General features: G+C 33.9%; 1 protein-coding gene across 50 annotated transcripts in view; it reads right to left on the bottom strand.

Annotated features, from left to right (window-relative positions):
- Window positions 1–22539, bottom strand: part of LOC1278521 (sodium channel protein para) — a 95161-nt gene that overhangs the window by 13145 nt on the left and 59477 nt on the right. For 9 of the 50 annotated variants that reach the window (XM_061651077.1, XM_061651079.1, XM_061651090.1 and 6 more), the window contains 12 exons: window positions 20961–21157; window positions 20786–20885; window positions 20640–20708; window positions 10424–10701; window positions 10137–10310; window positions 6401–6563; window positions 5293–5480; window positions 5028–5235; window positions 3527–3738; window positions 3075–3294; window positions 2734–2999; window positions 2494–2667 (listed from right to left, as the gene is read on the bottom strand). In XM_061651077.1, coding sequence (XP_061507061.1) covers window positions 2494–2667; window positions 2734–2999; window positions 3075–3294; window positions 3527–3738; window positions 5028–5235; window positions 5293–5480; window positions 6401–6563; window positions 10137–10310; window positions 10424–10701; window positions 20640–20708; window positions 20786–20885; window positions 20961–21157 — 2249 coding nt within the window. Of the gene's footprint in view, window positions 1–2493; window positions 2668–2733; window positions 3000–3074; window positions 3295–3526; window positions 3739–5027; window positions 5236–5292; window positions 5481–6400; window positions 6564–9590; window positions 9754–10136; window positions 10311–10423; window positions 10702–20639; window positions 20709–20785; window positions 20886–20960; window positions 21158–22539 lie in introns of all 50 variants that reach the window. The other 41 variants (XM_061651096.1, XM_061651111.1, XM_061651100.1 and 38 more) reach the window with 14 other exon arrangements.

The following is a 22539-nucleotide window of genomic DNA, read 5'->3' as shown; positions in this document are numbered from 1 at the left end:
AATTATTATCGTGTAGTTTATCCATAACCGCCCATAACTTTTGTTGTCTCCATATAATTAAATATCTCTATTTTGAGATGATAAGGTTTAGCTGTCTTGTTTGGTGCAAAGGTCTGTTTAAGTTTTAAATATTTTTAAACTAATATTTCGTTTCAATGGTATAATGCTTGTATTGTATAATAGTTATGCATATTCTTATTCTTCTTCCTCTATTTGGCATAACGTCCTACGTAGACATGCCGGCCTAAATAGGCTTTCGATACTTAATCATTACCACACAGCGGGATAGTCAGCCCTTGGGCAGTCATTCTAGGCTTGTACTTATCTTTTTGTTAGATCGAATAAAATAATGTAGCAAACAATAGAGCAAGTAGTTTAAATTAACCCTACAATTTGATTGTCGAAAACATTACTGCTCTAAATTAATGAATTTGATTGATGCCAATATCAATAGCAATAGCAACAAAGTAATCAAAAACGGGAAAAAATATTTGTATGATACTATTTTGAAACACCTGAAAGTTTCTTTGCAGTGAAATAGAACAATGATAAATATGTTTTAAATTCCTTATGGCATCTGATAAGAGATAAAATGATTTAATACCTGAAACGCGTTCGGTGTCTCAAAACATAGCATAGTAACTATTGCACCACATATAAATTAAATCGCTGAAATGATAATTTTTAATCATAGAGAACATAAAAAATACACAATAATCACATCGATACATACTAAAGCAGCTTTTGTATTTTCAGCTACATAAATAACACCTAAAATTCATGAAATATTTGTTTTCCTTAAATGAAGCCATCAAGCTTTTCAAAAAAAAAAAAATAATAATAATAATAATGGCTCATTATAGTACCATAAACCTCGACGCAAAACATAAATCACAAACTTCTTGCATTATTTCTTATCTAAGTCACATATTTACATATAGATTTGCTACATTGCTTTGTAGATAGTGTGCAGTCAGGTTCCCTTAACATCTGTTAATAATATAGTGTTCTAAGCTGTAAATGAGTTATCGACAATACTTCTGGATATCTCCACTATCTGGCAATCAGTTAAAATACCTATTTGATTATATAAAACAATAAAAACGTAAATTTTATCTACCTTTCATAAATTCCTATATTATAGGATGAATCGCATTACACCAGTGTAAAAAAACTACAACAAAAATCAAACTTTTTCGAAATGGGCATTATTGTAGTTTTTTCTTCTTTAATGATTACCATTGTATTAGTTTTGGTGTTTGTCTTTGTATTAACTGATACAACTAGTAATAATAATAAATAATAGTTCATAAGAGATTTTTTTTTGCAGGTACCATTTTGCACACCGCAAAAAAAACTTCGACGTAAGAACACAAAAAAACTAATTAATCCCAAAATAAATGTCTGCTTAGAGGGATATAGGAATATATTCATTTTGCTGATGAGCAAATGTCTAGTCCATTTTCTAGTCTTGCAAAATATAAGACGAATTGTTTTTCCTACGGTATAATAAATCATTATTTCTTCTTTAAATACGTATCAACGGCTATACGGCCTTTTTCAACGGTTCCTCTTGATTAAAAAAAAATCTGGACATATTTGTCAGGGTCGGCAGCATAATTATTTTTAATTCATCATTTTTCATTCATATTTTTTTGTCATTGTACAGTATTACACGAAACAAAACCACGATTGAAAGATATCTTAACATTGAACACCGACTATTACACATTTTTACCTAAAGCTGCGATAAACTTTCGTTTAAGTTCATTGCTCAGCAAGGTAAATAAGTAGGTAATATAAGAAAAACATATTTTTCCTTTAGACGAATAGGTTGAGGACATACAGCACACGTCTATACAAACATATAGAAGACTACATGGAAGAAATTTATATATATATATATATCGTAAACTAGATTGTAGAATATTGTAGGTAGAGCAAGATAGCTTCCAAAAACAATGGCACTGCACAAAGTAGTACACCATCAAAAAGGTAGTGCCTCTTAGCAATCAAAATGCACGCAAGTGAACCAATATTCTTGGTACTTACTCTCATACCCTCCCAACGTGATACGGCACGAAGCGGGCGTAAGGCGCGCAGTGTACGCATTGAGCGAAAAGCTGGGATATCGGCCGCTCCTACCCAGATAGCGGCAAGATTTATCAGTGAAAGCTAAAGATAAAAATGTCGAACAGAGGAAAAAATACAAATAGAAGCAAATTTAACTAAACGAAATTTCTTAAATCAATTATCGAACCACATCACCTGCACGCAACTGATAGTAAATTACTGTTGATATTTTTGAACACAGAAACTAAATTTCGTTTTGAGTTCAACAAACTTATTGATATACTGATGTTCATCTTGTAATTAACCCGATGTATGGAAATCATCGGGCATATTTTCAGCCAAATATTTGATATGGAGATAACAGACTTGTCTATGGGCCCGACCAATGTTTTGAGTGAAATTAGGTATGGTCTTACTTACCATCACGATAATGAAATCAAGCCAACACCAAGCATTTGTAAAATATACTTTAAAACCTAAAGCTAACCATTTGATTAACATCTCTAAAAAAAAGATCACTGTGAAAATTCGATCCATGTAATAAAGAATATCTTGAAGGATTGGGCGCTGTGGAAGATGCACATCTTCGAGGGCCTGTGGGATAAAAATCAAATACATTATAGACCGGGATTCGATGTTACATATTAAGACAATACATACCAAAGCTAAGCTACTAAGCAGAATCATTGTAATTACAGCTGTCTCAAAATACTTATTTTCTATTAGCTGAAACGTTTTGAGACGTAAATTTCCCCAACCCTGCCAGAACGGCGCGTCATCATCCCCAGCAAGAACAGGAAATTTTTTGTAGCAGTTGTCCGGGCAGCAATCCGCCGGTGAATCCTCAATCACTTCATCTTCTTCTGCATGAATAATCAGCTCTCCATCCAGAGGACCTTCATCTCCCTCGCCTTCGTCGTCGAGTTCTAAAGTATGGTTAAGATATAGTAGAGAAAAACGTAGGTTTGTCATGTAGGCTATTCTTACTAGGCTATAGCTACCTTCGTCAATTCCTAGATCCTCCTTGCTGGCATCACGTTTTTCTTCACCCTCCATCGTTTCGGCGCTGCCTTTGTGGCTTTCATCCTTAAATGGGCGATTCTTGTGACTGCCATAAGATTTGATACTAGCAGTATCATCGTCCTGTAAGGACACGCCTCTATGATTCAGTTCATGATCTAATTTATTATCTTGATGATTACTAATAGAATTGCCTATCACCTAATTATCAAGACATAACACACACGTAATGAGATTAATGTTTTGTTTAGTAGCATAACATTCTTACACAGAAGATAATGAGAGTGAGAATAAAAAATAAATTTAATATGTTCGGCAGAATGGTGTTCTTAACAGTGTAGTAAGTTCTAAAGATGAGTGGTACATACAAATGTTTTCGTTTCATCGATAACAAAATGAATGAGTTGATGCAGAAGTGCGAAACAGTACATACCTTAGAGTTGTTCATGATTTGTTTATTCTTTTTTGCTTTGTTCTTCAGATCACCATGAATGGTGAATTCCATGCCATCGCCAATCGCTACTTCCAGTTGGTTGTGCTCTTTGATTCCTTTCTTCAATAGTCCATCCGCCAAAATATCGTCTGGAGTAAGTTCCAGTTCATTTTCACCATGCTCTGAAGATATACATGGACATACGCCTTTGCCTAGTGTTTATGGTTTTCGGTTTGTTTTGTGTGTCATGATTTGGTTTTTATAAACAAATTGCACGAAATTTTCACGTATGCAACATATGCACGTATGCAATAGACAATGTAGACAATATATTTAGCGAATCAATAAGTTACCATTGATACCACATTTTTAAATCCGTAGCACCCAACAATGACGAATATGATAAGTGCATCGGAAGATAGGCAATTATGTATAGTATCCCATAATACACATAACATATCAATGCACGGGAATCGTCGGAAATTTTATGATTGAAACAGACAAATTGAAAGAAAAATTGACTCAGTTAGATCAATCATGAAGGGAAAGTATTAGCAATATCAGAGCACACACATTTCATCAACATGACAACAATTAAACATAAACGATCTTTGTTCAATACATACATCAAGTAATATCTACTACTATTAAACGAGACCCACATTTGACAGAAAACAAGTTGGGTGAGATATACATATTGTTGGATAGCCTTTATGATAAAAAGTATCATAAAATTAGTTTTGTTTGTTTTGTATTTTTAAGAGAGAGATTTCCATTTCGAACATGCTCAAGATCTATACTGTGTGGTAGTTACTAGCTGTAATAGCATAGTAATTCACAAAGTATCATATATGCAATACTTTTGCAGATATAGTTATGTGTGATCGTAATTCATGCATATCCCTTTTGATATACTATACATATTTAAAAGCATGAATTTGAACAGGAATTAAATGTCAAACACACAGCAAGCAACCCACATAAAACATTATCGTTGTTATCATCTACTCGCATATGATCGAATATCCGTCTGTTTTAAAATCATTCATAACACACAAATTGAGTAATGTTACAATTAATTTTACTACTGAACTAGCAACACATATTTTGAAGCATACTAACTACTTTTAGCAGAAAATATACAATCCACTTTTACCTAAGTTAAAAACTTATGGTTTGTAAAATGCTTATGAAGAATGAGAATTAAGATTTAGGAACAAGAGTCAAATAATTTTTAAAACAATTGTTTTACATTATTTAAGTGATAGAAAGTACCACTATAGAGCAGATTTAACGTTATTAGTCGGGGAATTCCATTAAACTCGTTCTATTTAGTGCTAATTAATTGATTGGATATTTTAAAATATTATTTGTTCTTGAATATACATTGAAAACCAAAAATATTTGGATGAATAACCAAATGAAACATTCAACTTAATTTACATGGTGCTAGTGGATTGTACTCTTCATTCTACAATAAAATCATAGTTATATTATTTACCTGTCGGTTGAACGGATGCTATTTGGCTTGTTAATTTATTTTTTACAAACTTGAGAGCGTTTGCTAAATTCATTTTAATCCAGTTAGAAAAGCGTGATATTCTGTTGAACGCTTCTGCAATCTTGTTGGTCTCATTATCTGCCGTTGGTGCAGACAAGGATGATGAACCAAAATTTGACAAAAGCAAGGCTAAGAAAAGGTTAAGCACCTGCAAAACAATGTCATGTAAAAACGATCTTGGTCCATGTTAATTTGCATTACTTACGACTAAATTTCCTATCACTACAGTGGCCAAGAAAAATGGTATGCAGGATACATCACCGACAAGCATACAATCCCACATTGATTCAATCCATTCTCCGCATAGCACACGGAACACAATCATGAAGGAATGCATGAAATCTGTAAAATTCCATCTTGGCAGATCATGGTCGGGGAATCTATCCACATTATCTGGAAAAAGTATATTAAAGAAAAGGAAAAAAGCAATTAGGCTAGCAAAACACTGATTTTCTGATGAAATCTGTCACAAAGCATTTAATTCGCGTTAGTGAATATATAATAATTGAGAATAAGCTAGTAGACTACTTGAATTGATCATCAAGACATTGTAAGCTGTTTCTCTAAACCTTTTTCTAAAAGCTTATCGTTAATGCATTTTCTTTAACAGGAATTGCGTTGGCATTGTAAAGAGCATAATGCATGTACATTGCAAATAATATAGTTACAAACCAATTGCAAGAAAATTTTGGCTGATTTGGGCGAGACATTTTGTACTTGTTGTGTAAGTAGGTCATAGTAATTATAATAATATTAATAATGATAGTAAAATTTATCAACTCCAATTGCTTTTTTATTTGCCAATTTCTGTAAAGAAACAATAAGAATTTAGCAAATGCTCATCAAATCAACCATTTCTTACAAATGATGAGGGGTTATAACAATATACATAAGCCACAGATAATTAGAGCTTTAAGCAATGTATGCAAGGATCAGAAATTAGCTTTGTTCTTTGATACTCTACCTTTAATTTACAGATTATGACACTATATGTAAAAAATCATGTTTCGTCTAGAAAGTACATCCTATAGAAGCTTACAGTATTTTCATGGATTTATTTTATTTATTTGTGTACTAAAAGCATTTGTCAACTATTCTTTAATTTTATGTAATTCTGTAATCATGGTTGCAAAAAAAGTATTTCAGGGGTTTCTGAATACAATTTACATAGTTTGATCTTATTTCATTAAGAATAAATCCTAATCAAATGTATGTTCCGTACACAATGAATCTCTTGTGTTTTATATAAATAGTGTTGGCTTGAATGGTGCTTATTACCACATTTATGCGCGGATGCAGTGCTCACTACTTACCGACATAGTTCTTTCCGAACAGCTGCATTCCCATCACGGCAAAGATGAAGATGATAATGCAGAGTACGAACGTCAGATTACCTAACGCACCCATCGTTCTGCCCATGATGGAAATGAGTAAATTCAGCGTTGGCCACGATTTAGCGAGCTTAAAAACTCGAAGCTATTGTAATTTTAATGTTTTGCGGGTAATGTAATGAAACGCATTTGCAACAATGTTGTTACGTTCCAGTTCAATGTATCACAGGTGTCGATGATTTTCATGTAGTGTTGTATGTAAATTGTTGCGTTTTTCAGCAAAAAGTGTTAAAAATCAAACACGAATGATGTGAAAAAGAATCAGAAAAAGGAGAAAAAGAGAAAAAGAGAGATAGTACAGAAAATTGCAAGAAGTAGTAAGCATATTTTTAAACCGTTGTACTTTAATATTTAACAATGCATAGAGAGTTCCTAAATTTCAAAACTATATTTATAGTCCTAATCACCTTTTGAGTGTAAAAACTGTATTGGAATCATACGCTATCGATATAAGCCCTAACATGCTGTTTTTCTAAAATTTCCACTAATTGCATTCAACGAAGAGATTCTTAATTATTTATCATGACAGATTTGTTTGGTTTAAGATTCGTCTAAATTGTGTCCTTTTTTTCTACATAAGCATAATAACAGCGACTCATCCGATACATTTTCTTAAGCTACTAATGTAATTTATGCTCCAATAGAGATTGTTAGTGATTTGCAAGTTAAAGAATACTCAATTTTAAATTAAAATGTAAATAATTTTTAGTTTTTTTATTGATTATGGAATTCACACAAACGATACAGCCCCGCCATGTCATTTTAGATCGTAAATGGAAATGGCTTCATCCAATGAAATACCATTTATACTATTAACATTACGGCGTTTTCGACCGTTCCTCCTAAATAAAAAAACACGCGTAAATTGAAGAGTAATACATCCAGTAAATCTTAAACAAATTCACCGTGTTTTTATTCAGAAGGAAAAAAATACCGTTTGGGCTATAAATAAAATCGTGCGGATTATGTATAGCTGTCGTCAATAATTTATGTATCTTTCATGGATACTAAAAACACGCGTGGAACTAAAACAAAATGTCATTTTGAAGCGTCATCTTCAGATTTTCTTTTTCGCGACAATTAATATCACTACTAGACATTGCCGGTCTGTCAACTCGTACGACTTAATAATATGCTCGTCATGGGTTCAAGTCCCGAATGGACCGTGCCCCCCATACGTAGAACTGATTATCCTGCTATGTGTAATTGAAAGCCAAGGCTATATGGTAAATTTTCTAACAAAAAATGTGTTTTTACCGGGAGCTCTGCTTCATTATCGAAAATATGGACACTAATACCGCAGGACCCTATTTGACACACAAAAAGCAAGCAAAATTGCTAGATGGGTGGAGAACTAAGCATCATATGGGAATTAGCCAACAAGTGACGAACCCCGTTTGTTCACTATTGATGATCTGTTCCTACCGCATTCTAACAAAAGTACTAAGAAACACCGAAAATGTAAGTTTTATTCTCTCCGCTGAGTAACCTAGTTCATAGATTCTTGTTTGTTCTAGTCGATGGAACATGATCTGCTTGATCTGAACGTCTCCATTTACGATTAGATGAACAAATAGACCATTGCATAAATGGTCAACTGCAAACAGTCGATCTAGTTTAGCGATGATAACCGTAGATTTGGTTTTGGTAATGGTAAAGTAAAAGGACAATATTTAACAACGGAAAATACTTTCACGATCGAATAAATTTCCTAATTGTCACAAGAAGCTTCCATTTTTCCAACCGCACAAAATTAAACTTAAACTAATTTAATTAAACTTAATTAATTAAACTAATTTTCCCTTTTAATCCAACCTAACAGTATTCTATTTTTAAATGACGATATACTAGTATGACATTAGTGTAAGTAGCTAAATTTATTGAACGCCCTGCTAATGACCGTAATTTGGGCATCGCTTGCGTACGCGGAATTTGTAGTGCGGACCCTAAGTGTGTTTCTACTTATTAGAGAGCGCTTCTAAGCGTATAGGTTTAATCTGTTCTGTAAATATGGTTCATAAATTTCTTTATTTAACATTTTTGCAATAAATACGGATTAAGAAATTTATATGCGATGTAAAGCGATACACGGACACCGGATAAAAGGTACCCATATAAACGGCGTCCTTGTAGATCAAAATATTTTCCATAAGGGACAAAGCACGGCACCGAACAAATGCTGGAAACTTTGTCACTTTGACAAAAAGAGATTCTCGTGACCGCATAAACAATATAGACATTGACACAACTTTTTATCATGACACAACTTTCGCAGAACGACATGCATTTGTGTAGTTCCGAGCTTCTCATGCCAAATCCGAGCCTCTCGTGCATACTCTTTGTTGACCTCGATAGAGACTTCCTAATTATGAATTTCTATCGATCACAGAACAATAAGGCAATTATTAGGATTCATACATTTATTAAATTTGATTCCCAATCCTGCTTTACTTTAGAATTCCCCTTAAAACTACCCGCACGATACTTCAGAAAGACCTACATTCGTGTAACCGCCTAGGGTTCACTAGTGTCAATCCGCCACTGCCTACGGATGGACAAAAAAATGAATTAAAAACATTATTTTTTACAATTTTTCCATATTAGTAGATCACAATTACCCTAGATAACTGTTATTTTAGCATTAGTTTGTTGAAATTTTTTAGAAAACATAAAATTCCACCACTTTCGCGTCAATATTTTGCCTATTTTATTTGGTCGCTTCAGGGCACGACATATTGACAAAAGCTCATGTTTCGACAAATTTTAGAGGCTTTTGTTGCTGCTGTGGCCTCGCACCTATAGACACCTGCATGTTGAAGTAAATTTTTATGCAAAGCAATTCTGCATGATTGAAATTGCTGAAGCTCTATCGCTAGTAGATGTGTTAAGTAAAACGATAATAAGAAGTAAAGAGAAGTAGATTGCATAAGTTTTTTGTGGAATAGTTTTAAAGTGGTAGCTAAAAAGGTTATTGTAGCTCTAAAGGCATTGTTGAACTAATGTTCAGCATATAGCAGATAGAAGAAAAGTAAACGTTCGATAGTTACAAAAAGAGAGGTTTTTGAACCACATATCCAATCTACCAAGCACATTTTGGCATTTCTCACACTACCTGTGTAGTTTTTGCCAAAAAGTTGCATCCCCATCACGGCGAAGATGAAAATGATGATGCATAAGACGAAGGTTAAATTACCAAGGGCACCAACTGTACGTCCCATGATGGAAATTAGAAGATTCAATGTAGGCCATGATTTTGCCAGCTTGAAAACTCTTAGCTGTAATTGCAAGTGCATCAGTATTTTAAAATTGACGATAAACCATGTTTCGTAATCAACGACTCTTGGAAAACTGTATTCGCTGTATTGTTTTATTTTATTTTATTGAGTTATACTGCTAGGTAATGGGTATTATAATTTTTTAATGGCTTTATATATATGCACACACACATATAAATATAAATATATATATATATATATATATATATATATATATATATATATATATATATATATATATATATATATATATATATATATATATATATATATATATATATATATATATATATATATATATATATATATATATATATATAATTATATATAAATATATATAATTATATGTTATACTGAAGAATAAATCTTCAGGCTATACTTACCAAACGGAACGATCGTAATACTGACAATCCTTGAACACCCTCAAGTCCCAATTCTAGCAGAGACAGTGCTACGATAATAAAATCGAAGATATTCCAACCCTCTTGAAAGTAATATTTGGGGCTCATTGCTATGAGCTTCATTGTAGCTTCGATGGCAAATGTAGCTGTGAAGAACTGCAATAAAACAAACAAATTTAATACCCGTATCTCGGAATTAACGTGGAGTGACATTTTCCCACATTCAACCAAATAAATTAGCTGTCACTATTAAATGTATTGAAACTTACGTAGTTGCCACTTTTCAGTGCCTTTTCCATATCTGGATCCATATCGTGATGATCTAAAGCCATAAACAGTGTATTTACCACAATGCAGAGCGTAATGAATAGCTCTACAAATGGGTCAAACACAATAAAAGCAACCCATTCCTGAAATTTAAGCCAAACCCAACAACAGTCCCACACACAGAAAATGTCGATCATCTTCATCAGAAACTCGAGGGCTTTGTCCTTAAACGTTGGGCCATCTTCGTCGTCGTCCTCTGTGGGGAAGTAATAAACAGAGACTGAACATCGTAGGCGAGCATTAGTGCGAAATGTTGTGACTCACTTCCATTTGTGTTGTATTTGTCTTTTTTGTTAAACTTTTTCTATTCCATGTTTAGTGCAATATTTTTAATTGAATAGCGAATTAAACAATCCTTTTAGCCAAGATAATGTCTTATGTGTTATCATGAGAAAAGCTATCAGTAGCATCTTTTCTAGCAAATCAAAAATCTATTCATTAAAGACTATTCTAAATGGCATGTGTTCTTCAAACCTTATTCTGATATCTATTAGTTTTTTTTTAATAAAGTTGAAATACGATCGAGGCCAAACTACCGATAAGATACTACTCTTGTCTTCTTACTCTTCCAAAATTGATGATTCGTTACATAACTGATCTCGGCAATTGTTAAGTGTATTTTATATATTGTTAGATTTCCAGTATTTGAATGGATTTATTTTAACATTGTTTTGGATCGCAACCAATTTACATTTAAATTTTACGTAATAATAATTCTTTATCATTTTTTATGAAAGTTTCATTTTCATTTTAGATGAAACTATATCGTAACATGCATAAAAAACTCATCAAAATTTACTTTTCAAAGTCTTCCTTGCATTATTATTTAACATAACACAGTGCGAAGCATTACAATTGAAGAATGTTGTGCAAAATAAGGATTGTTTCATGTAAAACATAAGCAATAAATAAATGTTTTATTTCGAACGATTATTGAATTTGAGTTGTTAGTGTCAATAGAAATGTTCACACATTTCTTTCAATGCAACCAATGCTATCTATCATAAATTATATACATATCATACAACGCATACAACGCATCTTGCAATCAAAGCAGATTTATTCCTTAAAATAATGTATACAGAAGACCTCCGAAATACTACTATATTGGATCGAAAAAAAGGTCCCGATGCCAGTTGTAAGTCGAATTGTCTTCTATTTATAAATGGTTTATGCTTTGTTAATTGAAAAAATAGCATAATAAAAAAAATCATAAATAATCTACAAGTTGAATTTTTCTAAAAAGATACAGTTAAAGATACACCATATACAGTTGATCAATCAATTGATAGTACACTCAACTTTTTCGTATTAATTTGTCAATATCTTGCCAGTTTCGGGATCGACTTAAAATTTTGATGATATTTTTAAGACGAAGATTATCATGATTTGTCCATCATATTTTGGCCAAAATTGTCAAATCCGCCAATAATTCTAAGTCATGTAATTGAATAAAAACCTATGATTAAATGTACAAAACTAAAATATTTGAGCTCATAATTTAGTTTTCTTGAGCAGCGAAAGCCTTTGGCCCCTCAGTCTTCTGTACGTAAGGAAAACAAGTAGAGTAATTTGCCAATTGTTGCACACTTAAGGTAACAGCCAACGTATTTCATATGTTTGAGATGGATAAAACCACAATATTCTTGTTATTTGTGTCTAGTATATATGATTATTGTTTAAAAAATAGTATGTATATTTTATTTAAGGGATAAAAACGATGAATAATGGCAAGAAATACTCATTTTCTAACCTATGCAAAAATCCAATTGTTGCACACTTACAAAAACTCCAAATTCTATTATTGCACACATTTTATTCAATTATTGCACACTTTGAAATACAATGAAATAGACAACAATGAGCCCTGAAATGGATGTTTTTTTTTCTATCAAATAGTGATTAGAACAATACGAAACGCTGTTGCATCAAATGTTTGTCCTTGGTTCAAGCCGGAATTCCACAAAATAAGTGGCGAACATACACCTGCATCCGATTGTCATTTTTAAACAGAACACTGTCAAAATGATAGCACGAAGAAAAAAGGAGGCTTTGGGTTGTGCAATAAATAGGATCAAAGCACTCTCTTTGTTCACATTGTTAAACAGCGTATTAAAATAAGTTTTTTTTTGCAAAAAGTCGAAAATTTTGATACCGAATCGTGAGATTTAACCTTATTTGTTCGATTACAATCAAAATATAAAGTGTGAGTTAATCACAGGGCGAAATAAACCTTATTTTGTGAGGAACACTTCTTATCGGTTTTACTAAGAAATCCATTCGACTTGATCGAAATCAGTCGAAATATTTTCATTTGTGTCTAAAAAATCGAAAAAATGCTAGCTTCTTTTAATGTTTTGTAAATATTTGGATAAACAACAATTAACACGCATTGGGCAATAATTCGGTGGTGTACAACAATTGGCATATTACCCTAGTCTGTTTTTGCCAATTAGAGTTCGGCAATAGTCATATCAGCTTGAAAGAACTAATTGTAATTTTTCCTACGTCGTACACTTGGGCCATATTTTGATGAGCGACCAATTTGTGGACAACGCCAACTTGTAGCCAAATGTGCATTGGAATAAATCATTCGAAATCCTATGTTTATCTTAAGCCGGGCTACATTGATCGTACTCAAGCGTAATTTCGATTTTCACTAGCGCATCTGGCGGCGACTGGTGGAAGATTTTTTTGGTCAGCGAGGGAATGGTCATGCCGGATCTCAAAATTAAGTAGTTTTTCCATCGTTTTCCATTGCAAAAACGGATGCAATGCGTGCAAAACATGTGTATCAACGTTTTACAAAACTTTTCTCCTCCGATTTAACTAAAAAACATGGAAAATTAACGTATTTTCAGGAGCGGCTCCAAATTAATTGGCAAAATGCTTCGGTCAGCCGCCGCCAGATGCGCTAGTGAGAATAAAAATTACACTAGCGAGTTCGGACAATGTACCCCGGCCTTTACAATTTCAAGCAATTCATGCTGCGTTATACGGACGTCACACGAGGCGTAAACTCAAAAAGTTTACGCTTGATTTGTATGGGAGAGCGTAAACTTCCTGTCAAAAGATTTCAGGGTTGTATGGCTGAAATTCAGTTTACGCCAAAGTTTACGCGGATTAGGGCCTTTGGGGGGTCGCCATAGTTGAGGGACTTTACGTCATTTTAGAACCGTTAACCATTGGTTTCCGCACACAAAGCTTAGCAAATAGAACAGATTTCTTTGTTATTACGTGCATTTTTGTGTATTTATTGATTTTATCGAAAAAATAAGATATATTAACAAAATATTTGATTATTTGTTTATGCACGAAATTTAAAGTCATGTGAGTAAGAGTTTTAATCTCAAGTAAATTGTCCATGCGGCTCGTAGATCATGAGGAATTCATGTAAAAATTTATAAAAATAATGATTTCTTAGTTGTTATAACCAAAAATGTCGAAAACATAATAAATTATCGAATAAATTCACGGAATAACACAAAATAACACACTTTAATCTATGTTTTAATGTTAAATAAGAACTCGCAAAGTCCAAAATATATTTTTAAAGAATATTTAATCGAAAAAATGGGGTAGATAAATTATATGAACAAATTTAATAAATGTAAACAAAGTTTGAATCCTGGGGACCTTACGTCAAGTGACGAATTGTCAAAATGCACTAGAGTCCACCACCTGATATTTTTAAATCCACCTTGACTTCTCCCATACAAATCAAGCGTAAACTTTTTGAGTTTACGCCTCGTGTGACGTCCGTATTAAGGCCGGGGGAGACTGTCCGTACTCGCAAATGTAATTTTGATTTTTACTAGTGCATCTGGCGGCGGCTGGTGGAAGCTTTTTTTGGTCGTCCGGGGAATGGTCGTGTTGAATCTCAAAATGAATTAGTTTTTTCACCGTTTTTTGATGCGAAAACGACTGAAATACTTGCACAAAATATTGATCTATGAATTACAAAGCTTTTCCAGTCCAGTTAAAGTGAAAAACATGGAAAAATAACGTATTTTCTGGAGCATCCCCAAATTGTTTGGCAAAATGCTTCGGTCAGCCGCCGCCAAATGCGCTAGTGAAAACCGAAATTACACTAGCGAGTACGGGCAATGTCCCCCGGCCTTTATGTTCTCTTCATATAGTTTTTTTTTCCTAAAATATGGCCAACTTCATGTTTTTACACTTATTTGGAATTATATTAATCATTGAATCAACCAACAAAGGCAATAACAACAAAACTGTGGCAAAAGGCATGGTCAAACATATTATGTTTAACAAACAGTAAAAGTTATCTTAATATTAAAAAGATATGCAGCTGTAGCATCAATGTACTTGAGGGCAGTTAAAACACATTTGTTGTGGACATATTTTACGAAACGCAGCCGAAAAAAACCTTTTCAAACGCAGTTCTAAGAAAACACCTGTCAATATAAAGGCCGGGCTACATTGATCGTACTCGCAAGCGTAATTTTGATTTTCACTAGCGCATCTGGCGGCGGCTGGTGGAAACTTTTTTTGGTTATCGAGGGAATGGACCTGCCGGATCTCAAAATTAAGTAGTTTTTCCATTGTTTTCCATTGCAAAAATGGATGCAATGCGTGCAAGACATGTGTATCTATGTTTTACAAAACTTTTCTCCTCCGATTTAAGTAAAAAACATGGAAAATTAACGTATTTTCTGGAGCGGCTCCAAATTGTTTGGCAAAATGCTTCGGTCAGCCGCCGCCAGGAGCGCTAGTGAAAATCAAAATTACACCAGAGAGTACGATCAATGAAGCCCGGCCTTAATGAAAACGTTTCGTTAAGGCCGGGCTACATTGATCGTACTCCGTAGTGTAATTTTTATTTTCACTAGCGCATCTGGCGACAAGCAGCGCAAGCTAGATGTCGGTATAATTTATGTGTCAAAATTATTCTTACTTGGTGTCTCATCAAGTTTCGACCAGGCTACTTGTATGCCGTATGAAATGTTTATAAACGTCCATAAATTGCAACAAAATAGGCCGTTAATTGTTGTTGGTGGATAAATCGTCATTCATACAAAGCGCTAGGCAACATTTTTCCCCATCTTCCAACATCTTTCCATCATTGGGTAAAATTATAGCCTCCTGGACCCAAAACACTTTTTGACAGATAAATTATACCAGCCTCTAGCTTCGACCCGCCGCCGCTAGATGGCGTACGCGTTCACAAAAATTACACTCAGGAGTACGATCAATGTAGCCCGGCCTTTATAAATTAAGATGAATCTGCTTTTTGAGGTATTGTCTTGTACAGTGGAATCCTTTGTAACGAGTATCGTTCATGACAAGGTTTTCGGATAACGTACAAACCTAAATGCTCAATAAATATCTCTCTCAACGAATATTATCTTGTATAACGGGAAATATCATTCGTGTTCGGGATTAATTAATTTTTGGGAAATTTTTCGGTGTAAATCTCACTGAATTATCAGTTAATATTGAGCATTTCTTTAATTTTGATCATCCCTTAGGAGTATTATAGTTTCGATACTAGGAATCGAATAATAAAATGTAAAGGCCGGGCTACATTGATCGTACTCCCTGGTGTAATTTTGATTTTCACTAGCGCATCTAGCGGCGGCTGACCGAAGCATTTTTCCAAACAATTTGGAGCCGCTTCAGAAAATATGTTATTTTTCCTTGTTTTTTACCTTAACTGGATTGGAAAAGCTTTGTAATTGATAGATGAATATGTTGTGCAAGTATTTCAGCCATTTTCGCATCAAAAAACGGTGAAAAAATAACTTAAATTTGAGATCGGGCACGACCATTCCTCCGACGACCAAAAAAAGCTTCCACCAGCCGCCACCAGATGCGCTAGTGAAAATCGAAATTACACCTGCGAGTACGGTCAATGTAGCCCGGCCTTAAGGCCGGGCTACATTGATCGTACTCTCTGGTGTAATTTTGATTTTCACTAGCGCATCTGGCGGCGGCTGACCGAAGCATTTTTCCAAACAATTTGGAGCCGCTTCAGAAAATATGTTAATTTCCCATGGTTTTTACTTAAATCGGAGGAGAAAAGTATTGTAAAACGTAGATACACATGTCTTGCACGCATTGCATCTATTTTTGCAATGAAAAACGATGGAAAAACTACTTAATTTTGAGATCCGGCATGACCATTCCCTCGATAACCAAAAAAAGCTTCCACCAGCCGCCGCCAGATGCGCTAGTGAAAATCAAAATTACGCTTGCGAGTACGATCAATGTAGCCCGGCCTTTAAAGAAGAAAAGTGTTATATAATTAAGTCGCTTTTCTAGATCTACTCGTTCATTAAAGCGAGAATTTTCCCTATCAACTGTTGTCATTTGGAGGAGTTTCATATGACTAAATATGTGATGTGCAAGCGGGTTGTAGATTTTATGTAAACGAATTGGAAAGGTTAAAACACTTTATTCATGCTGATATGCTTTATTCGTGAATATTAAGGCCGGGCTACATTGATCGTACTCGCAAGCGTAATTTTGATTTTCACTAGCGCATCTGGCGGCGGCTGGTGGAAGCTTTTTTTGGTCATCGAGGGAATGGACCTGCCGGATCTCAAAATTTAGTAGTTTTTCCATCGTTTTCCATTGCAAAAATGGATGCAATGCGTGCAAGACATGTGTATCTACGTTTTACAAAACTTTTCTCCTCCGATTTAAGTAAAAAACATGGAAAAATAACATATTTTCTGGAGCGGCTCCAAATTGTTTGGCAAAATGCTTCGGTCAGCCGCCGCCAGATGCGCTAGTGAAAATCAAAATTACGCCAGAAAGTACGATCAATGTAGCCCGGCCTTTACTACCATAACGAAATCAAGTAGGTAGAATTTAACATCAAAGCAATAAACTTTTCCTAGACACAAATCAATAAACGACCATTTTCAAACGATTTATTCGAGAAATTTTAAAGAAACAACTAAATCAATCGACCACTTTTCTACAACATGGATCAATAATAATGACAAAGTATCAATTATCTACTAAAGGCCGGGCTACATTGATCGTACTCGCAAGCGTAATTTTGATTTTCACTAGCGCATCTGGCGGCGGCTGACCGAAGCATTTTGTCAAACAATTTGGAGCCGCTTCAGAAAATACGTTATTTTTCCATGTTTTTTACTTAAATCGGAGGAGATAAGTTTTGTAAAACGTAGATACACATGTCTTGCACGCATTGCATCCATTTTTGCAATGGAAAACGATGGAAAAACTACTTAATTTTGAGATCCGGCAGGTCCATTCCCTCGATGACCAAAAAAAGCTTCTACCAGCCGCCGCCAGATGCGCTAGTGAAAATCAAAATTACGCTTGCGAGTACGATCAATGTAGCCCGGCCTTAATATCTTCAAAAAAAATTATATTATGAAGATATTAGCTTTTTTCAGATACATATGAGTTTGCGTTTGCATACAAATTAAATGGAAAAGAGCCTCCCGCATTACTAGGTTTTGGTATAAAGGCCGGGCTACATTGATCGTACTCCCAAGTGTAATTTCGATTTTCACTAGCGCATCTGGCGGCGGCTGGTGGAAGCTTTTTTTGGTCGTCGAGGGAATGGTCGTGCCGGATCTCAAATTTAAGTTGTTTTTCCATAGTTTTTTGCCATGAAAATGGATGCAATGCTTATAGGACATGTGCATCTACCTTTTACAAAACTTTTCTTGTCCAAATTAGGTTAAAAACATGGAAAAATTACATATTTCCTAAAGCGGCTCCAAATTGTTTGGAAAAATCCTTGGGTCAGCCGCCGCCAGGTGCGCTAGTGAAAATTAAAATTACACCAGAGAGTACGATCAATATAGCCCGGCCTTTAAACTCGTCATGCAGGGTTCCACTGTAGTTGGCATTGTCGTAGTTGTCGGTATACCAAACTTAAATTTTGACCACATGTTGCTAAAAACCATGTCAATATCTACATATTTTTTATATGTTTAATCTATATTTGCATTGATTTTTTAGCATTCAACTGTATCTGAAATATGTGAACATTACGGTTTTTTTTACTTTAGAATATCTTATATTAAAATATCATCTACATGATGATGGGATGATTTTAACTAAATCAAAATATAGTAGAAATCTACTTTATAAGCTTTATACAAAACAAAATTGATTTGATAAAAAATAATAACAATAATTTTGATAAAAATTCAAATCCTTCTCCCTAAAATAGATGTTGCTGAATTGTATTGTTTTCGTTCGAATATCATATGGATATTTGAAACAGCGTAAATCTACTCCGTACTATTCTAATGCAAAACCCAAAATGAAACAGCAATCACAATTATTCTAAAGGTATCTAAGCTACAACTACTTTCTATACTAAAAAAATACTATTTTGTATACACTACACGAGTCATTAGCTATGGATTGTTTCATTTCGATTAAAAGCTTTGTGGAATTATTTAAACGATTAGGTTCTTACTTCACACTTTGTTTGGTTTTCATTACCATGGAAGGCATTATTCATACGGAAAGATATCACATTAACGCTCCAAAAAAGATAAATAAAACACAAGAAAGTGGAGTCAACTAGAAGTTTAAAGTCTAGCACCAAATTCAATAAATCGTATATTTTAGGGTATTTCGCTTTCAACCTACATCATTACAGTAATACTAAAATTAAATAATTGATGATCACATGTGACTAGGATGTTACATTAATGTCCACATAAAATAACTTAAAAACGGAACAAACTAAAGACAAGCTACACACGTCAAAGTATTCTATAAACAATTGGCAACTATCTTTTTAAGTGCTCATGTAGAATAAAATGAACAACTTACATAAAATGTGTGTTATTCGTTAAAAATAGATAGAAATTATTACAACAAATATTCATCCGAAATTAAACTTTCAAACAATCGGGGAATAGGATTATCATGCTTAATTGTTTTAGTTCATATTACTTTTATATGAGTGATTACATTTATATTTTATTTTAAGTACTTTTATTTGCATATATTACCTATACCAATAGACCACTTGGGACTAACTGACGGTGAATCCCGTGGTACAGTCGTCAAATTTCATTACTTAATAACATGTCTGTCAAGGGTTCATACAAGTGATGCGCATTCTAGAACACATCAAGTAGGTTCTTTCTGTTCCTGCATAGGAACGATCGAATGTTTGTTCGAAATTTTGAATCTAGTTGGTTTGTTCTGCACAATCAGAATGATCGAAACGAGTTCAGAGTTCACAACAGTCCTCCCCTTATGTCAATTAACGTACTCGTTATGTTCCTTTTTCAAAATCACTGCATTCCGTTCATTATTTTCCCTAATTTTCCCAACTCTACTTCAAACCCCGTATAACACCGGCCTATAGGTTGGACTGACTATCCAGCTAATGGTAATCATTAAGTCACTAATAGCAAACCTAAACCAACTACAGTGGTTGGACAGAATAAGATAAAAAAAAAACAATATTAAATTGGTTTGTCGTTTGTTTATTATGGATCAAGTTATGTTGAGCTTTAATTGTTTTGTTTAAAGCATAGGTATAATCTCAATCACTGATAGTAACATTCTTAAGATATATTTTTCATGATGATTCGTCCAAGCAAAATGTAGGTTACAGCTTTCTTAATGTGGGACAAAGTAATATATGCTAAAATGCTTGATTTTTTGTTCAATCAAGACCATCGAAATAATTTAATAAAATTGTAACATTTTTAGCTTTGTCGATATAACATAACCAAACATTGTATTATAGAAACATAATATTTATGGCGTTATTATGCAAACATAAAATTAACCATTAAAAACATAAAATTGTAGGCGTTTATGATTACAATAATAAATGGAGTTATGATTACAATAATAACAAATAATGCAAACATGTTTTTTTAAAATTATCCGTGAATAGTATAAAAACACGTATCACGGAAGCTAAACAATGATAAATCAAACAAACTTTTGAACAAACAAATTATTGAAAACATTTCTTTTTATTTCAGGTGACTCGAATGTGAAATAACCGTGAACATAATATACACTGCAATTACAGATTATATATATATATATATATATATATATATATATATATATATATATATATATATATATATATATATATATATATATATATATATTTAAATTTATATTTATTTATATTATATGTACAGCATATTTATTCGAAATTACCTCCGTGATCACTTGCCCTGCTGTGCCGACCAGCAGCTTGCTCAATAATGTCATTTAACACCATCACGTCTAGAAGACATAGGAAAACAATTGATTAAACTATTTAAGTGTGCAAAATACAAAATGTTGTTTTTATCTGTATTTACCTTTCATATCTACCACAGTTTGAGTTTGAGCAGGTTCTATGAAAGGATTGTCGTTATGTTTTATTTTTCCGGCATCGTCTGTACAGTCCTGTGTCAAGTCCTAATATGGTTAGGAAATTGACTTTTATTTTTCAAATTTCTGATCAAGATAAGCTGCTAAGCAAACAAAACTCACGAAATCTCGCTGTCCTTTATGGTTTGTTTCAGCGTAGGATAGATTGTTAGCATTCGGAGGTGGTACAATTGAATGGTTAGTGTTACGGGCTGATCGATTTCGCAGACGGCTCTCTTTTGTCATGCCCCCGAGCAGGTCACCGTGAGATGTGTACGAAATACGCGACTGATGCGAAGTATACGACGAGTGCCTTGAACCTGATCAAATTTCGTAGATTCCAGAGTTGTTGATATTAATAGAGGAGAAAATAACCATCAGTTATTGTTTTTTTTTTGACTAATTTAAAGCAAATGAGCATGCGCAGCATATTGATTCTGATTTTAAAAAAAATCATGAAAAAAATAAATGAAATAGTAGATGAATTCAATCATTGTGAATTTAAATATAAATAATGAAACCAATGTTTTGTGTAAAGATAATGCTTTGATTGGTTCTTTCAAGTTTAGACATTGTTAATTGATAGTCTTTTAATTGTGCTTATAGAAATTACACCTATTTCCAGCTATGTTCGAATCTCGTGCCGTTTGCATTGTATCGCCAACCGGCTGCTTCGAATCGCATGCCACTACGATCGAAGGCGTGCATCCATGGTTTACTAAGCTAAAACACCATTAACTATGCTCTTGATTTCAGAGATCCAATCAAAGTGTATGAAGACCAGGTGGTCTCGTCCCATACAAATTGACAATTAATTTCGGAATAAAAAAAACTCCTTTTGACAGAATGGGTGAAATGAATTTCTATAGGAACCGTTCGCTTTGTTCTTAGCAACACATACGTAGTACACATTGGTGTCCTCATGGACGGCATTATTTTGATCCAAAAATGGATTTTAATTAGTTCAGATTTGGTTTAGCTTACAATAACAAATATTTTGAGTGCTTTTTAAGGTATTTCAGTACAAATAACGAAGATTCTAAGATTGTTTGTGTGTAAGGCAAGTCGTCAGAAAACTTGTTTGGGGAAATGTTTTCACCCATGCTGTCAAAAAGTGACGAATCTACTATTAGGAATATTAAGGCCGGGCTACATTGATCGTACTCGCACGCGTAATTTTGATTTTCACTAGCGCATCTGGCGGCGGCTGGTGGAAGCTTTTTTTGGTCGTCGGGGGAAGGGTTGTGCCGGATCTCAAATTTAAGTAGTTTTTTAACCGTTTTTTTATGCGAAAATGACTGAAATACTTGCACAACATATTCATCTATCAATTGCATAGCTTTTTCAGACCAGTTGAAGTAAAAAACAATGAAAAATAACGTATTTTCTGGAGCAGTCCCAAATTGTTTGGCAAAATGCTTCGGTCAGCCGCCGCCAGATGCGCTAGTGAAAATCAAAATTACACCAGAGAGTACGATCAATGTAGCCCGGCCTTTATATTGGTTATTTTTTTGCGATCAATCACTTCTGAAGAATAAAGGAGAAGTAATTGCAGTCTACTCTGTATACAGATTACATCCTTGCTTGCCATTCCGTGGCAACGAATCACTACCGTTTGTAACGGTCCTGCTGGAAGAACGAAAAGTGTAACAGGCATAAAACATTAAGGCCGGGGTACATTGATCGTACTCCTTAGTGTAAT

The sequence above is a fragment of the Anopheles gambiae genome, chromosome 2, assembly GCF_943734735.2.
Source record: "Anopheles gambiae chromosome 2, idAnoGambNW_F1_1, whole genome shotgun sequence".
Classification (NCBI taxonomy): Eukaryota; Metazoa; Arthropoda; class Insecta; order Diptera; family Culicidae; genus Anopheles; species Anopheles gambiae.
The sequence above is the reverse complement of the archived record's forward strand: the minus strand, read 5'-3'. Positions and strand labels throughout refer to the sequence as shown.